This window comes from Mesoplodon bidens (assembly GCF_964165515.1).
Source record: "Mesoplodon bidens genome assembly, chromosome: 12".
In the NCBI taxonomy this organism is placed as follows: domain Eukaryota; kingdom Metazoa; phylum Chordata; class Mammalia; order Artiodactyla; family Ziphiidae; genus Mesoplodon; species Mesoplodon bidens.
Genome location: NC_138168.1, coordinates 49995696 through 50015178, shown reverse-complemented (window position 1 = coordinate 50015178; position 19483 = coordinate 49995696). Strand labels below are relative to the sequence as shown.

General features: G+C 40.6%; 2 protein-coding genes across 4 annotated transcripts in view; one reads left to right on the top strand and one right to left on the bottom strand.

Moving 5' to 3' along the window:
• NT5DC1 (5'-nucleotidase domain containing 1) overlaps positions 1-19483 on the bottom strand; it is a 122060-nt gene that overhangs the window by 98618 nt on the left and 3959 nt on the right. The window contains exons 2-6 of one of the 3 annotated variants that reach the window (XM_081250934.1): positions 17275-17366; positions 15793-15864; positions 13502-13608; positions 8191-8270; positions 6693-6777 (exon numbers count right to left, since the gene is read on the bottom strand). In XM_081250934.1, coding sequence (XP_081107060.1) covers positions 6693-6777; positions 8191-8270; positions 13502-13608; positions 15793-15864; positions 17275-17366 — 436 coding nt within the window. Of the gene's footprint in view, positions 1-6692; positions 6778-8190; positions 8271-13501; positions 13609-15792; positions 15865-17274; positions 17367-19483 lie in introns of those variants that run through there. The other 2 variants (XM_081250935.1, XM_081250936.1) reach the window with 2 other exon arrangements.
• On the top strand, positions 86-4489 carry COL10A1 (collagen type X alpha 1 chain). The gene is made up of 2 exons (XM_081250933.1): positions 86-324; positions 2532-4489. Exons 1-2 carry the CDS (start codon positions 126-128, stop codon positions 4391-4393), a joined length of 2061 nt encoding a protein of 686 aa, XP_081107059.1. The 5' UTR covers positions 86-125; the 3' UTR covers positions 4394-4489.

Here is a 19483-nt window from a genome sequence, read left to right as displayed (position 1 = left end):
AACAAAATTATATCTCTCATTAATTTATGGAATATATTCAGAATATATAGGATAAGGTTAAAAAAGGTAGATAACTATTTAAAGAATTCATCTGTGAAACATCAGAAAAACAAAACAGGTCAATAATGAAGCTATATGAAATTATTGTTTTTCAGAATCCATCTGAGAACATGCTGCCACAAATAGCCCTTCTGCTGCTAATATCTTTGAACTTGGTCCATGGAGTATTTTATACTGAGCGATACCAAACACCTACAGGCATAAAAGGCCCACCATCCAACACGAAGACACAGTTCTTCATCCCTTATGCCATAAAGAGTAAAGGTAAACTGAACTATATGTTTTGCTCTCTTAACTAGTGGGTTTTTGTTTTCTACAATCTTAATGATCTCTTTAACAAAATGTAAATTTTATTTGGCGTTAAATTTATCTTCAAACTCCTCAATTAGCCCAAAAGGATTTATGGAAAAAGTATTTCCTCTCTACTTTAACAATTAAACAGATTTCCAACCAGACCAAGACAATTATTTTTAGTACAGACATGATCTTTATAAGATTCTGAAGTAAATCCCAATTTAATATGGTTTGCATTTTTTAAAATGTCCTATTTTATTCTAATCATTAAAAGAAATCCTTTATTCATTTATTCTATTTGCAATGTATCAATGCTCATTTATACATACAGACATATCATATATGTACACTAAAGCCAACCAACAATACATGTGTAAATACATGGGAATCTCTTCCATAAATTAATTTTTTCATAGTCTTTTTCCTGATGTCATTTTCTTAAAATCTATGAGTAAATAAAACTCCACACATTTGTTTGCAAAATGAAATATAACTTCTAGTTAGTACAAAATATAAAGATACCCAAATGAATTTCCTATTTCAGTATATCTGTTTTAATGATTCTGCTCTGTATTTTGTTTCATTTGTTATCAAATGTTTTTCAAATATCAGGAACACCTCTACCCAAGAGTATAATATTCTCAACTACTGTTGGCTGACTACTTCTTACATGCCAGTTAATTAATATGAAAGATTTTAAATGTGCTAACAACTAATAGTTAAAAGAAACTATACCCATAAAAATACATTTTCAACGGCAATTTACAATTCAATTCATTAAATATTAATTCCATTTTAGTCTTCATTTTGATATTTAAAGCCATTAAAGATTTAGTTAAATGGAGTTTAAGCATATTACTACTTTCTGTACAAAAAAGATGTAGCTCAAAAGTCACAGTTATAAGTCATTTTCAGGGTTTTGACCAAACTATTTGACTATTGCGACATCTACTAAAACTATCATTACTGTGAACTATTTTCTGACAGCATAAGAATCTAAATAGTATACACAGGCATTCTAACTATATTTCTGAAAATTTATTAAACAGAAAATGAATTTTAATATAAATCCTGCAAGTAGATATTTAGAAACATAAGCAATTTCATTACCATCTTTGCTAGCTATCAAAGAATTTCTCTGAGAAAAAAAAGACTATTTTATCTAGAGGCTTATGATAATGCTGCCTAAAGATTCTTTGACATAGTAATGCTTCCATAATGGTATATCCTAATGCCAACAATGTCTGTTACATCCCACCTTAGATTGACTAAAACTAAAACCCTGGACACCTCTTAAAGCACTTATCAGATGGACACTTGTTTTATTCTCTTTGTGATTAAAGCTCTTACAGGAAGTGTTTTGCGCGTTTCCTATACTTGTCGCTCAATAGCATGCTTCACATCACAGGCACTGAATAAGTAATTTTTTAGTTTAAATTTATTATATCAGTATAAGTACTTAGCTCAAATGAACCCACAGATCTATGAAATCAACAATATTTGCATTAATCAAAGAAAACTTTATATAAGCACTTTAACACTACTGTATGTACCTTGCCCATTAATTCTCTGATTCCTTGTTTCAATGTTAAGTCAATAACAGAGAATGTACGAGCTCACGGTATGTACTGAGGTTAAAAAAAAAAAAGTCATTCTAAATCTAAACTGTTCAGCAGGGTCATGGCAGACGTAAATTAAAACAGACTGCATTTCTCCCTTATCTTATAGGATAGCTTTTTTGAGGGAAAGTTGTTATAGTTCTTAAACTTGTTCCCATTTACTCTGTACTTGCCTTTTTCTGTCAAATGCCTTTTTTCCCCCCTTCCTTTCTAGGTAGATGATTTTCCTAAAATAAATGTGATAAATTTACCTCCAATGTACTCTTATTCTAAATGAATTCTTCAATCCCAGCTTATTTTCATGGATCGTTAGGATGCAATGAAAGTACTATGGTAGTACTTTCACAAATACATGATCTTGTGAAATCATCTTCTCTAGAGGTGTTTTTTAAAACAATATAAAATGTATTGTCAAACCATTTAAGACCAGTCTGCCAAAATGGTCTGACTGACACTGCAATGTCCTGTCCTCATTTATATTTTGAGAAGCAATGATTCCTTAGCATTACTAACCACCCCCCACCCGGACCCGGTATGCGTACTGGGCATGTCTTGTAGGTATATCAGTAAGAGGAGAGCAAGGTATTCCTGGTCCACCAGGCCCTGCTGGACCTCGAGGGCACCCAGGTCCATCTGGACCACCAGGAAAACCAGGCTATGGAAGTCCTGGACCCCAAGGAGAGCCAGGGTTGCCAGGACCGCCGGGACCATCAGCCACTGGGAAGCCAGGTTTGCCAGGACTCCCAGGAAAACCAGGGGAGAGAGGACCATACGGACCAAAAGGAGATATTGGACCAGCTGGTTTACCAGGACTACAGGGCCCACAAGGGCCATCTGGAATCCCCGGCCCAGCTGGAATTTCTGTTTCAGGAAAACCTGGGCCACAGGGACCTCCAGGAGCCCCGGGACCCAGGGGCTTTCCTGGAGAAAAGGGTGCACCAGGAGTCCCTGGTATGAATGGACAGAAAGGGGAAACGGGATATGGTGCTCCTGGCCGCCCTGGTGGCAGGGGCCTCCCAGGTCCTCAGGGTCCCATGGGACCACCTGGCCCCCCTGGAGTGGGGAAAAGCGGTGAAAATGGGTTTCCAGGACAGCCAGGTATCAAAGGTGATCGGGGCTTTCCAGGTAAAAGGGGGTCAACTGGCCCACCAGGCCCCCAAGGTCCTCCTGGGGAACAAGGACCAGAAGGCACTGGAAAGCCAGGAGCCCCTGGAGCCCCAGGCCAGCCAGGGGTTCCAGGGGCAAAAGGTCACCCTGGGGCTCCAGGAATAGCTGGGCCCCCAGGGGCTCCTGGCATTGGGAAACCAGGCTTGCCAGGCCTGAAAGGACAAAGAGGACCTATAGGCCTTCCGGGGGGTCCAGGTGCCAAAGGGGAACAAGGCCCAGCAGGTCATCCCGGGGAACCAGGTCTGATTGGACCCCCTGGGAATATGGGACCCCAAGGACCAAAAGGCATTCCAGGCAACCACGGGATCCCAGGCCCTAAAGGTGAGATGGGGCCAGTCGGGCCTGCAGGATACCCTGGGGCTAAGGGAGAAAGGGGTTCCTCTGGGTTAGATGGAAAACCAGGGTACCCAGGAGAACCAGGTCTCAGTGGTCCCAAGGGTAACCCAGGGTTGCCGGGCCCAAAAGGTGACCCTGGAATTAGAGGACCTCCTGGCCTCCCAGGCCCTGCGGGCCCAGCAGGAGCTAAGGGAGTGCCTGGGCACAATGGTGAGGCTGGGCCAAGAGGTGCCCCTGGAATGCCAGGTACTAGAGGTCCCATCGGGCCACCAGGCATTCCAGGATTCCCCGGATCCAAAGGGGATCCAGGAACTCCAGGTCCTCCTGGTCCAGCTGGCATAGCAACTAAAGGTCTCAATGGACCCGCTGGGCCACCAGGTCCAAGAGGGCACGCTGGAGAGCCTGGCCTCCCAGGGCGCCCAGGGCCCCCAGGCCCCCCAGGCCAAGCAGTCCTGCCAGAGGGCTTTGTGAAGGCAGGCCAGAGGCCTTTTGTTAGTGCCAACCAGGGAGTAACAGGAATGCCTGTGTCTGCTTTCACTGTTATTCTCTCCAAAGCTTACCCAACTATAGGTACTCCTATCCCATTTGATAAAATTTTATATAACAGGCAACAGCATTATGACCCAAGAACTGGAATCTTTACCTGTAGGATTCCAGGACTATATTACTTCTCCTACCACGTGCATGTGAAAGGGACCCATGCTTGGGTGGGCCTGTATAAGAACGGCACCCCTGTAATGTACACCTATGATGAGTACATCAAAGGCTACCTAGATCAGGCTTCAGGGAGCGCCATAATCGATCTCACAGAAAACGACCAGGTGTGGCTCCAGCTGCCCAACGCAGGGTCGAATGGGCTATACTCCTCTGAGTATGTCCACTCCTCTTTCTCAGGATTCTTAGTGGCTCCAATGTGAGCATATTCCCACCGAGCTAATATGAATCTGCTTGAAAAGGCGTTCCCCAACTCCACCCCACCCCACAAAATGCATATGGAGGTAGGCTGAAAAAATGTGACTAATTTTAGTTTTCCAAAATACAGATCTGAGCTTTCAGACATAGTGTACAATGTGTGAAGACCCTCTCGAGTTTCTAGTCAGCAATCCTAAGTCTCTTTAAAGTTTTCTGTGAACTCCTTCAGTATTTAAAAATTCTACCATAAAAGTACTGCTAAGCTAAAAAAATAAAATGATCTCAAAAAATCCTGAAATGTGATGCTAAATCATGTTAAATTTGATTTTAGAAATTCAGCACTTCCTTTTAAAATAAGACTGTTTCTCACGATTAACAAGAGAATTTCTAGGAAACATTCAGGAGGTGTCATGTATCTTTATAGGACTTAAATACTTGAATATCCAAATTTAAAAGACATTGTATACCCTAAGATCTTTCTGACGGCGCATCACTCAAAGGCTTACATGGTCCCCTTCATCAATATCTATTCAAGTATACAGGTGCATATAGACTTTTTACAGCTCTCATAAAAAACCCAAAATATGGGCTTCCCTGGTGGCGCAGTGGTTGAGAGTCCGCCTGCCGATGCAGGGGACACGGGTTCGTGCCCCTATCCCGGAAGATCCCACATGCCGCGGAGCGGCTGGGCCCGCGAGCCATGGCCGCGGAGCCTGTGTGTCCGGAGCCTGTGCTCCGCAACGGGAGAGGCCACAGCAGTGAGAGGCCCGCGTACAGCAAAAAAAAAAAAAAAAACCCAAAATATTATGTTAAAAATAATCTGAAGTGCAAGGTGCTTTAGTCATGAACCTTTTCAAACTTTTCTGTGATTGAGGAAAGCTTTCTGTATACCCTTCACAACTTGGGTAGTGAAGGGTATACAGATGATGTCTGTATGAACAGGATAGGTCAAACAAATGATGTCTGACCTATTCTATTTATTTGACAGAAGTGTATTAATTTGCTTTAATTCCTTATTGAGTCTTATGTAATATGATTTTGTGGGTTTACAGAGCATTAGCATATGTACCTTGGGCCTTCCATTCCAGTGAAATTATAACTGATATAAAGGATTTCAAAATGTGACTAGAAATGAAACGATGTTATTTATTTATGCTCCGTACTGTATTTTTATGTTGCTGTTTAAAACTTTTAAGCTGTGCCTCACAAAATGTTTTATCTACACCTTATTTACAACGCAATAAAATAACATGAATAGATTATTATGCTGAATTTATCTGATACCAGCAATTTGCTATTCTCAACCATTTTTTTAAGGCTTTTCATTTTACAAAGTTAATAAAAAGTAAAAGGATAAAGTGGTGGGTAGCTTTTATAGGTGTCATGGTTATGCCCTCCTACCGGAGATGGGCATTCCCACACACCCAAGCACTCAGTGTGGACTGTGAAAAGCTATCAAACAGAACCACATGTGATCTACAAGCCAGGGTGAAGGGCTGGTGGCTGGGATTAGAAAAGTAAGACAATCGCCCAAACGTAGTGATGTTCTTCTGGGAAGGAAAGAAGCAGGCAGCAGAGAAATATGTAGTCTGAACAAATATTCTGTAGTTACTGTTTATTGCCTTGACATGTTTTTAGTCATAATATTTAGGATTATTTTGATGGCTTACACTACATTAAAAGGAAGGCAAGCAGTTTTTATGTCAATCAAAAGGCGACATTTTTCTCAGCTGAAAAACACTGCTCTTGAGCATCCATCGGTCCATTGGCTGAATTAGGGCAGTCTGGTTCAAGTCATCAGGGTAACATACTATAAAGGCATCTCTTAATTCCTTAGAAGCAATCTCTCTGTGTAACCCAAGCAAACCTGTGGATGGAACTGTAAAACCCTAGGCTTGGGTTGGTGATATCTCTGCTCCCATTCTAGGTGAGCCGGTCCTGTTTTTAAGCAATAAGAATAGAATTTTCACTTTCCCTATCTGTCTATAATTACTATACTAATGATCACAAGTGTCACCAACCTTCACTCCCAAGCCAGGAAACAGCAAATTCTGGGGAACCCACAAAATGACCCTATTGGTAAGCATGTAAAAGACTGCATATCTTAGGATACCGGCCATTATGGCCACGAAACAGACATGAGTAAAAGAACCTCTTAAAATATAACCAGTATCAACTTTACGGCAATATTTAAAACCAAATTAAATCTTAATTAAGGAACACAGAAAAAAAGGTAACTTCTAAGTAATTCATTAGATACACAGCATTGAACAAACATCTAAAGTCTCTCTTCACGTTACTCACCTTTAAAAGCTGACATTTTATAATTATGTTGTATACCAGCAACTATGTCCTTCCAAAAATCAAATGGTTTTTGACCATTGCTCTGCTAAAGAAAAAAAAAATCCAAATGTGATAGATGTAATAATTTTGTTTTTAAGCATAACAGAAAACACCTGACAAACAAGTATAATATCACTGTATTCTAAAATAGGGATTCATGTTTTAGAAAACATAACAGATAAAAACTTCTCATTTTTCTAAATGTGATTTTAGAAAGAAATCTTCCATGAAAATCACTGATACAGAGAGATATATACATATGACTAAATATTAATATAACTCACATAACCCAAATAAAATAAAAATTTCCACTCATTGTTAAGTCTAAACATTATAGAATATTTTTAACACATGAGCAAATCTACAACATTATAGCCTGTGAGGTACCAGAATGTGTCACTTCATGTACCATGGCATCAGTGGAGCTAAGAGACCTGAAGCCTTAAAACCTCAAAAGGAGGTTACTGTAGAATTCTGTGCACATTTACTTGAGTTTCAGTATAAAAGAGGAGCAAGTCTCTATTATTAAGGAGGTTCCTAATCCAAAATTCAAATCATTTTTACTAAGATTTTTTTTTAAACCAGAAAGCAAGTAAACAGGAAATTATACAATGTTATAACCCTGTGCTTCCTTGGAAACATTAACCAGTGTCCTTCTATCTAAACAAAGACTAACTACTAGATATTATTAAATTATATAAAGTCCAATTTAAAGACTGGTGCATTTGTATATAATCACTATAAAATGAGAAACTGAATTCATCTCATAATAACTTCTATAAGCCAGAACTATTGCTCAACAGAAACTTTCACAAACATACAAATTAATTCTGATTCAAAAATAAACCATTATCTAGTCCTATCAGAAACATTATCATTGTGATTTTTAAAGACAATATATGCAAAAAGGAAAGTGATTCTGCCATAAAACCAGTTTATGTTCATAGGTCCTAAACTCTAGGTATAAACTGATATAACCAGAGATCTATTTAATCCTGATACACAGGACAAGGAAAAAGTCTATATGCATTAAACTATGCCCAGAATGATGAATTTTAAAATTTCACCTTATTTTTCTGGTTTTATACTATTTACAATGCTTAAAAAGACACATGGAATTTCCTTAAATTTCTTTTATTTATTTTTAAAAATTCTGCTAATGAAACCAAGAAATATTTTTTCCATATGCAGGTTTGGTATTTTCTTTTTCTAGACTATCGCACCCACTGCTGCAGAACAGGTTTATTATTGGTGGGGTCAGGGAGGGAGAAGGGATGGTTGCTATTTAATTTTCCAAAAAGATTTTGACCAAATTCTCTCTGTTTTTCCTCCTCAGTCACCTTTGAAACCACAAAGAGGAAACTAAGTAAAATCTCAACTCAAAAGACATATATAATTAAGTTCTCTGATTTATAGCTAAATACATTGCACAGTTTCTAAAAAATGAGTCCCCACTCACCTTTGTTAAAGAGTCCACCACTCTGGCACACAGAAGAGCTCCAGGCAGGTCAAAGTAGTTATCATAAAAATAATATTTTCCTAAAAAGAACAAAAATTTAAACTGGGAACAAACTGATGCCTCGTTTATGTAACATACACAGAAACTTGGCTGAAGAGAGACTAGATTTTGGTTTCGCTACTTAAAGGGGCTTTTATTTCAATTCAGAATCACTCCACTACAGCCTATCATCACCTTTTAAAGAAGGCTTCAGCTACAAAGCTACTACAAGAAAGTTAAAAAAGGATACCCACAGTTAAGCACTTTATTAAAAAATATTTATTTTTTTAAATGTGAAAATTAGACCATATCCCAAATATGAAATAGATTATGAAAAAGTCACAATTTAAATTATCAATGTCACTGAATTTCAAAACCATCAACCTAACACTGGAATACTACGAAGGGCTCCACACAACAGTGCCTTTGCAAATCTGTGCTCTGGTCCCCTAGAGTCCCGCATTCAATCTTCATACAATTTCAGACAAACTTCAGTACAATGTTAAGAACAGCCAGGGTGAAGAGGAGAATAAAAAAATCAGATCACGTGAGGACACAGTGTGCTTATCTTAGAGAAACTCGAAAGCACAGGACTGGCACACTCTAGGGTCTCTGGGAGAAGAGGGATTTGATTTATCCTGTTTGGCCCTAGGGTAGAATTAAACTTGAGCCCTTCCTTGGCACCGATGTCATTTTTGACTCTGCTGTCCCTGGGCAGACACTTTTGAGGACCCATGTCACATCCCCTTGGTCCGCGGCTGATCCCAGCCACAGCTGTGCTAAATAGCAGCATCCTACCTCAAGCTCACCTGCGCCATTCCCTTTCTCTGAGAGCCTCTGGAAGCCCACATGCAAGCCTCAGTCAATAGGGTCAGGAGCCAGTGAACGAATGCCCCAGCCTCCTGTCCCGGGAACTGACAACTCTGAGAGGTGTTCTCTGCACTTCCCCTCAGAAGTCCCGGTGGAATCCAGCTCCTGCTGTTCTTTCCTGCCACGTCACACCCTCACAGCTATCTCACTCCCACATTCTGCGATCAGGAACGACCACTCTGCTCTGAGGGGGAACGTAACCTCAGAGTCCTCTAGAGAACCCCTGGTACAAGGAGGAATCCAACGGAACCAATACATGGAGTCAGATTTCAGTTTAAGGTAAGAAAGTACTTTTCAAATGGTCATAATTACTCTTGTGCAGAGTATTGGTAACTGCCTGATTCTGAATCCCCACTCCTCCCATTTGTAAGCTGTGTATGAGGTTATGCAACACAGCTGCCTTGTTCCTTAGTGTCCACTAAGCACAATGTCCAGCATATTGTAGGCACTCAATAAATGTTTGTTGAATGAATGAATGATCTAAAACTAGAGTGGATTACGGTCAACCCTTGAGCAACGTGGGTTTGAACTGCATGAGTCCACTTATACATGTATTTTTTTCAATAGTAAATACTATAGCAGTGCATGATCTGTGATCTGCAGTTGGTTGAATCCACAGATGTAGAACTTCAGATAGGGAGGAACCCCAGGTAGGGAGGGCGACCATAAAGTTATACTCAGATTTTTGACTTCACAGGGGTCAGTGTCCCTAACCCCTGAGTTGTTCAAAAGTCAACTATGTTTTGGAATGAAGAAGTGTCACGGGTAAATCAGGAGAAAACTCTCTGCAAGGGCCAGATGTCTATCCCTTTAAATGCTATTTAATGCCCCTCACGTCTTCATGTCAAATTATTAAGGATATATAAGGAATAAAGTCAAAGTTCTGTTAGTTCACAAAATGGTTGCATAGGTTTGTATGTCCTTTCCCTCAGTTAAAAATATTTAGGTTAGCATAGTCTTCCTGTTTTTTACTCTTTCACAGCGGAAATTGTTGTGGGAACATCTCAGACTCATTTTCATTCCTAAGGTTAAGATGTCTTTGTCAGCGTGAGGAAAAGCAGGAATTTGGAGGAAAGGGGGAAGCTATTCCATGTTCGCTTCTGCCCACACTGCTATGCTATGAGACCACACAACACTCCAGTGCTGCAGGGACCAGGACAGTAGGCACAGGTTCCCAAGGCTCACTAACCTGCACTGTATCTAACCTCTTGGCCTGTGACACCAGAGTGACCTGCCTGAACCAGAACCTGCCTGAACCTTGGGCACTGTGGGAGCAGGAGGTGTGTCATCGTTGTACCCGTGCTTCTCCCCTCCCCTTTTTCTCCTTTTGTGGGCATTAATAGATGAAATTCAGTTTATGAGTTGAAATATGGATTATGAGCCTTGGTTGAGGATCTAATCAAATAGCTCAGGGGTTGGATGAGAAGGACTCATTGACTTCCACCCTCAAGGCAAGGGGCTGATGTCACTCGACTATCAAAAATGAGCTAGATGACCACCGCGTGGACATAACGGGGTTTGTGCAGCTGTGACATGTTAACAGTGCCAGGCTGTTCTCGACGCCTCTCCCAACATCAAACTCACAGACTGTGCTCATGAAAGCTTTGGACCTCCACCTCTTTACAGGGCAGACAGCTCACTGGGAATGAGGTGATTACTGAGTTTAGTTCAAGAGAAAAAGCCTCTGAATCAAGATCGAGTCCTATAATCATTAAGCTTTACACACAGAAAAACTGTTCCACCAAAACCCACTGCCAACACCTCAGCCCTGCAAACCTGTGTACTCTTAGTGATGATGGAACAAAGGCATATGAATGACTGAGGGGAAGAGAACAATTCATGATAGTGTCAGTTCCCACTTCTCCTGCAGACAAGTGATATCATCTCCATTTAAAGATAAGGAAAGGGATGCTAATAGTGGCTTAGTAACTGACCACATCACTTTATCCAGCAAGTAACAGAGTTACTACGATCCAGGACTGTCTGGCTCCAAGCGCCTTGTGATTTCCATTAGACCAAGCCGTTTCTGCATAATCTACCAGTATGGGAAGAAAAAGATCAAAAGGACTTGCTCTCTGGAAACTGGCTGGTAAGAAAAACCATACTCATGCCAAGGCAACCACGTGAAAAGTGCTTATCAAATAACTTGTCAATAAAATGTTTGTGTCCATCAATGCTTCAAATTCCCTAAGTGTACTGGTAGGGATTTGTACTTTACAACTCTCTACTTAACTCTGAACGCGAATATACTCAATGTAGAAGGAAGTAGCCCATAAAGAATCAATTGGAGTTCCTGAAAATAAAGGCCTTATTTGGCAATAGTTTAAACCCACATACCCATAGAGCAACTATATTTCTAAAAACTTACCCTGGATATATTTACAAAAGTGCAAAATATAAATGTATGAAAACGTCACTGCAGGCTCGTTTGTAATGGTTAAACACCACTCACAACATCAATGTCCAATGTGAGGACACTGATGAAATAAATCATGATACAGGCACTGGATGGCAGAGCATGCCTGAATTGAAAAGAATGAAGTACGTCTGTGTTTGTGCTATTGTGACAGGATCTCCAAGATGTAAATGAAAAACAGCAAAGTACAGAAGAAGTATGATCCTTTCTGTATACTTAAAAAAATAAGCTTCGGGGAAAGGGGATTGTGGGGGACAGGGGTTGGAAATAATTACTCTTCATTTTATTTCTTTCTGTAATATTTACATTTCCTGATCATATGCTCCCATTATTTTTTTTAATGTAAACAAAGTTTAACTGGAATCACAGGCCATTTTTTCCTTCTTTCATGTCTCTACATTAAAAAAAAAACTGTTATGTTTCAAAGGCATTAGCTTTCTCTTACTATTTTGCAGAAACAGTAGGCTTCTACTATGTGTCACAGCCCTATCACTGGGCACCTGGAGTGGAAACAGTTCCCTAAGCAGCCCAATTAGGAGTAAATAAACTCCAAGACCATCCTCAGAGCGAGCGCTCCTGGGTAAATTATGCATCACAAGGCAGCTTTGGATTCTAGGAGGCAGTGCTCTCTAGCGGGCAGAGCAGTGGGTAAACAGGCGTGTCGTGTTGGGTGAATGCTTTCTTTTGTAGCTGGGAAATACTTTACTTCTTTAAAATACTCCCTATTTCTGAATGGATGTCAGAATAAAACACTTAGCTGGGTGCCTGCCTTTTCTGGGAGAAGGGAAGAGTTTATAGTTAACCCATGAACAATGCGGGGAGGGGAGGTTCGTGGCTCTGATCTCCACACAGTCCAAAATCTGAGTATAATTTATAGTTAGCCCTCCTTACTTGCAATTCTGCACCCACGGATTCAATGAAGTGTGCATCGTGTAGCACTGCAGTATTTACTATGGAAAAAAATCCACGTATAAGTGGATCTGAGCAATTCAAACCCGTGTTGTTCACATGTATTTACAACTGCCTACATCTGGACAGACAACAGGCGTTCCCTATCACTTGAGTAAAAAGGAAACCCATCCATTTAACTTCCTAGCTATTCTAAGTTGAGATGTGTGAAAGCATTCTATACCTAACCTCAAGGTGAAACCTCAGTTTTCCTATCAACTTATTTTATCAAGATAACGCACATTTCCTGACATTTTCATCTCACTACAATATAAAAAAAACCAAAACCCAAAAGATAGCAAATGTAACAAACAAAAACACAACAGTAATAAGGAATAACTCCAACTGTTTTCCGGTTACTACATTTTCTAAATGAAAATAGGTGCATTTCAAAACTGTAGTGTAGGAGAAAATGGCAAAAAAAAATTAGAACAAACGAAAAACGATCAGGACTTTTAATAAGGTCCATCTATTTATAATAATGTTTTAATGATTCTTTACTAATTTATGCACATCTATGTTTATAAATAATTTTTGAAAAATCTTTTCCTGTTTGCTCATGGTGAAGCTCTTTAAAGAGAGCTGGAAAAATGTGTAAAATCACTTGAAGTAAAGGGGAAAAAAAAACAAAGGCAGAAGGTACTAGAAATGGCAGTAAAGAAAAGAATTCTAGAAAACAGGAGAGATGAGTAATGTGGGGAGAAGTGGGGGACAGAGAAACAAAAGTAAGGATTGTGCATGTAACAAACTGATAAAAATACAGAATAAGGAATGTATTATTCCTTGTTCTTTACTCCAGAACAAGTGCAAGTAGAAAGGTGAATCAACAGAACGTTAAATAAAACAGAACCAATTGCCAAAGAGAAAATCAGACACATGGGAAAAAAATACATCCTATTCCTATGAAACCACAGCAGGTCCTTTGTGGGTCCTGCCCAGCAGGGTGCAAGGAGGGTCTTCTTTGTGTCCTGACATCCCAGGCTCAGGGTCCAGAACAACAGGGGAGGGAATGGCAGTGCTGCCCCACACGACCCATACCTGAGCGGCAGGCCATTCCCGGGTCTGGCGTGAAGTGCTTCCACCCCTTCCTGCCGTACTCCTCCGCCAGCACCTCTGGAGCCAGCATCTTTGTGCCGTGGCTTGCCCTGGTTTGGGGAGATGACGCACGTGACTCATCAGTGGTTCTCCTGAACTCCCCCTCCTCCAGCCTTGTTATTGTTAATTCACCCTGATACTATGAAAGGTTTTTTACAAAAATGGTTTTCAACTGGATGACTTCCCCATTTAGGATCCTATACGGCATTTCTCTTGACAGCTCTTATTCTTCTCCACGTCACCTATCATCCAGCAAAGTGATCAGGGGCAGCTCACTCTGAGGTCAACACTGTGGCAGTTGCCCTGGACCAATACTATAAACCACAATTTCTCTGGGAGAAATATGACGACTTCTTGCCTAAGACTTGCCTAAGACGCTGTCAATTAACTATGCAGATAAGATTAGCCTAACTGGAACAATGAGGAAGCAACTGCAGGGACTGGGTGGGAAGCTGGGCTGGCAGCAGGAGAGAAAGAGCAGCAAGTCAGAGCATGAGCTGCGTCAGGCCCGCAGGAGCAGGGAGGTGCCTGGCACCCAGGGCCGGTGGCTGTGAGCACAGGGGACTTATGAAGATGAAGATGGGGCAGTAACATGCCACTCAGGGACACCACATAGCTAAAAACACAAATGGGAAACAGCAAGACGAATGTGGCAAAACTTGGAACAGGAAGACAAGAAAGTAGCTATTTTTTGTACTCGAAATACTGCTTTTGCATCCTTTGGGCCTGGCTAAGAGAATCTTACCCTGTAGAGAAACAGTTGATATTTTGTGTTGTTTACTTTGAGAAATTACAATGCTAGGGAGTATTATTAGTCTTCTCTTGGTGTTATATTGTGGTAGCAAAGCAAAATGAAGGAAAAGGAAATGAAATAAGAAGGGCAAATGGAGGAAAATCATAATCGGGATCCTATTTATAAACAGATTAATATTTACATAAAAGCTATATGTAAGGGTGGAGGAACCTTGAGCAAGAAATAACGATCAGAAAAGGAATCTACTATATTGTTTGAAAGCAGGCATCAAGGACATAACCTTGTAAATTCAAGAGAAGCTGCAGGTTGGCCAGAACTTGAATGGAGACGGTCAGACCTTGGGGAAAGGGTATTGGGAGTGGGGACCAACAGACAGACATGACAGTAAAAGAAAGAAGCGAAACTGTGGAATGTTTTCTATTCTTTTAACCGTGATTGAAGACAGCCAAGTACACTGTAAGAATCTGAAAGTGGCATTTAAGGTCATGGTCAAAGCTGCATTGTGTGTGTGTGGTGTACACACACAAATCGATACACACACTCTACCTCTAGTTGCCTGAGAAAAAAACATGCAAATGAATTATAAAATAATCAGAAGTGGAACCACACCTGGCCTAGCTAGCTACACCTTAGGGGACGGTCTGGGGTAGAGTGTGAGTCTGTACTGTGCAAAAAGAATGATGTACCCAAAGGGAGGGTATGTACAAGGGGTAACCTGTGCTGAGCATCCTCTTCGTGAACTCTGACCATGTCAGCATAAATAATAAATTGTACAACTGCACGGCCACGTTAACTGCCTGTACTGTCAGTACTGGGGGAAAAATAGATGCTCACTCCATGGTACCCTCTGTAAGACTAAGAGCAGCGATGGCAGCTGCTTCTCAAATGCTTGCCCTACTCTTACTAATACTCAAAGTGTTGGACTCACCCTAGGAGGAGGGAAGGAAAGGGAGTCAGCACTAAGTTTGGGAGGGGGGAGATACTTATGAAGGTTGGAACAATCTAGAAACACTTCCAGAAGGAGCTGAGACACAACATGGGTGCTGCATGATGGGGGCGAATTTGGATAAATGGGGGAAAAAAGAGCGGTGTGCCTAGACCACCAATCCCCACTCAACATCCATTCTCTCCTTCTTCCTTAATAAAGACAGCTTCAATTTTACTCCAGGTTAGCACAATATAATTACCAGGCTCTGTGGTCAAAGAGATAAAGCAATTTATTAACATTCTACTGTATTTCCTGAAAATATTTCTGATGAGCTAAATTTAAAGAATTAGACCTTTCAATCTAATGCTTCCAGATTTATATTTAAATGGCTCAAACGATGCACACAAAGACATGCAGGCACACAGATAATCTGCCATCTGACTGACTAAAGTAATAATCTTCTTTAACCCATACCTTAACTATCAAATGCTATATGGTAATAAAATGTCCTGGAAAGAGTAAAGTTTTGACTTCACAACTAAATTTTATTACCTGAGCACGGTGCCATTATCTGCAAGTTTAATGAAGTTGCCGTCTTCCAGATCCAATGCCAAGCCCTTGCAACTGAAATAGAAAATTCTGATTACCAGTCAATTCACATAGTTAACTAACCCAAGAAATAAAAATTTATATTTAAAAAAAATCACAGTGCTAAAAAAGGACTCTCCCACCCAAGTGAATGATATGTTAATCAAACAAGTAAGAATATCAATTCTAAAATTAAATATCATCCTCAGAGCAAGTACATAAGGAAAACTGTTATGTGGGCAAACCAAGGACAGCATATTCAGTGTCTAAAATCTTTGAGCTTTTAAAAAGAGGAATAAAAAAACTCACAGAGAACAAAAAATGAACACCATTGTATGCCTCTGTTAAATGTACAAATGCTTTCCATTAAATAAAACACACACGCAAACACACATTTGTATTCTACAAGTTAAGATCTTAGCCAGAATCTTTTCTGAACTCTTTAGAATCTGCCTCAATTTAGGTCGGGTTATAAGAACTAGCCCTCTGGACTAGGCATACTATTGAAAACCACTAAAACAAAGTCAAATACTAAGTTTTGGGTTCTTCACTGTAAAAGACTTATGGGATTTGGGAAGAAAAATGGGTACAGATTCATTATCATGAGTAATAAAAGCAAGAAGGTAAAACGGCCACCAAATACCAAGAGAATTAAAAAGAAAACGACAGGTACTTTAGAAGCATTATTTACTTTGGTCTGCAGTAAAATTTCTGGAGTCGGCGGTTTCATACAGTAAAATATTTGTTTTTTCGTTTGCTAAAAGGGATAAATCAGAAAGGACTAACCAAACATTGGAAGAATGTATAACAGATGAACTCTGTTGGTCTAGAATTATTTCTGTATGTATTTTTCATGCGTTTCAGGACTACTATTATTTTTCAACCGAACAATTTAAAGTGGTTTAATAGGACTTTTGTTTGTTTTATTGTTTAAATGAGGAAGAAGGACAAAGGAACCCTTGGAAAGTTGAGACTCCTGAGCCAGGAAGGGAGTAAGCAGTCAGAGTCTCAGACATAGGAGTATCTACCCAATTACAGAAAAACAAATGTCCCAATTCAGACACTTATTCAAAACATGATGATTTCCTCTTTTCTTACAGTTCTGTATTTGAAGGGCAATAAAAGAAAACTTTTTTAATAAAAGATGTAAATTTTAGACAGCTCTTAATAACCTCTCAAACTCTTAATAACGACAGACTTAAACCATGTAAAAATACTCAAATTAGTCACATATGCTCTTAGCTTATTTTCATACTTAATTAAACAAGTCAAAGTAGAAAGGACTTTAATTCATCAAACATAAAACTTTTTAGTACAGAAGGCATTTTGTCCTTTGACTCAACTTCACATTTCACTTTCTGCTTCCATAGAAGAGGAAGCATTAAAATTTTATCCACAATAATTAAAAATCAGAAGGAAAGTGCTGACCTTAAAAAAGCTGCTTACCAGAAATCCCAATCCTCTGGAGTCACAGTGAGCAATTCCTTGTCATACCCTTTCTCCTTGACCAGGAACTGAGCAAAGCTATTATAAATGAGCTGTTAATAAAAAGAAGGAAAAAAGACAGATTAAATGTAAAATTCACTATTCATTCTTAGCTTCACAGACCTGAAAACCTAATGGAATCAGTCATGAGACAGGTGGTAGGGAATCTGTAGTATCTGTAATTGTGAAGCTCTGCAGGTTAACACTCCATCCCAAGCAATTTACCCACTCCTGAGAGCCCCAGGTAGCTGCTGTGTCGTTTTTATACCATCAGTATACAATTATACCACCAAGGACAATTATTAATCTTATTCCCAAAACCTAATGGGTTGGAGATCATTAAGACTTGACAAAGCTTTGTAAACTGATTTAACAGATCTCCAGAGGATAAACATAATGACCACTCTATCATCACATCCATCCTCCATCCGCCCTTGCTAGAAAGGCCCCATGGCGGCTGATAATGCTAATTTATATACTGGGCCCCACAAAATGGAGGCCGCCCCACTGGCCCAGCTCTGGTCACAAATCTAAACCTAAGACAGTGTGCGCTTACAGAAAACCCCTGTCAAGGAGACCTAACATACACCAATCACAATCCTCCACGTCAGCTTTAGCTCGCTTACCTCACCCTAGAAAACAGGACCTTCAGTGCCCATCAGGAAATCCCCGACCTCCTAGCCAATCATGCCCTATTTCTGTGGTGCCTCTTCTAATACTCTATAAAACACGGTCTTGCCCCAAATCTCTGGGGGAGAGTACTCCACTGCTTGTGGGGCACTGCACTCTCCCAATCTGTGGATTATCTTCTCCAAAGGAAGGACATCAAACTCATTACTACCTTATTTTAGTTTTGTCATCTGACACAGGGGAGTCTCAAAGAGAAATACACATAGGGACCAGGCAGGTAATCTAAAGAAGGAATCATGGTGCCTCCATCAGACAAAGTGAGTATCTTTTTTTCCCCACCATAAGAAAAGCTAAGGAAACAGGAAAAAGGAAGCCTCTGGAAGCAAGCACAAAGATAAATGCTCTGCTGATGGCTGACAGATCTTTTCATTCTCAACAACAACAAAATGACAGGTTTTCTGAGACTGAAGAGTGTCCAAGGAGACACACTGAGCAACCTGATCCTCCTTCTGGAGATGTTAACTCATGACAGACTTTTTTTTTTTTTTTTTTTTTTTGTGGTACGCGGGCCTCTCACCGTTGTGGCCTCTCCCGTTGAGGAGCACAGGCTCCGGACACACAGGCTCAGCGGCCATGGCTCACGGGCCCAGCCGCTCTGCGGCATGCGGGATCCTCCCGGACCAGGGCACGAACCCGTGTCCCCTGCATCGGCAGGCGGACTCTCAACCACTGCGCCACCAGGGAAGCCCCCATGACAGGTTTTGATAGCACTGGAATGGCACAAGGGGGAAGCGAGAATAGATACAGCAAGAGGAGTAGGAGAAGGCCTCCCTGAGGAGGTGATGTACACATTGACACCTGCAAGATGGAGCAGTTAGCTGGGTGAATCCAGCAGGGAGAGGGCAATCCAAGTCCAGGGGGCACACAGCTGAAGTTGGGGATTGGGGTTACGAGTGTTAGGAGATGAGTGTGGAGAAAGCAAAGGCTCCTTGTCAAACAGAGCTGTTCTCTGTCGTAAAGTTAATGAAAATGGCTATACATGTACCCCCATACAATGCAATGTGACCCTGATCCAGGTCAGTTGTCCACAGAGCTACAGTAAGTCAACACTATGTATCCACAGTTCTCAACCCTGGCGGTAGTCAGAACCACAGATGATGGTTCTTAAAGCCACCCAGAAATTCCAAGCCTACAGGATAGGGTCGGGCCCCGACAAAATTCCTGAAACCCCGAGATGACTGAAAATCATTGACTTCTACATTATATGAATTTTCATTCAAACATAAAATGTACTAAGTCACTCAGGTACAAAGTACTGTGGACAACAAAAAATACACATCATGATCCTGCCTGCAAGGAACAAGTGCCCTGGGATTAAGAGATGTAAATCCCATGTTAATGAAAATCCTCAGATGCTTAGAGCAATGCATGGCATACAAGTAAATTCAATTTAAGTACTGCTATTATTATCAGTCGGGCGCTGGTTAAAAAAAAAAAAGGTCCTGACTTGTAGCATCTGCTCATTTCCATGGTATAGCTA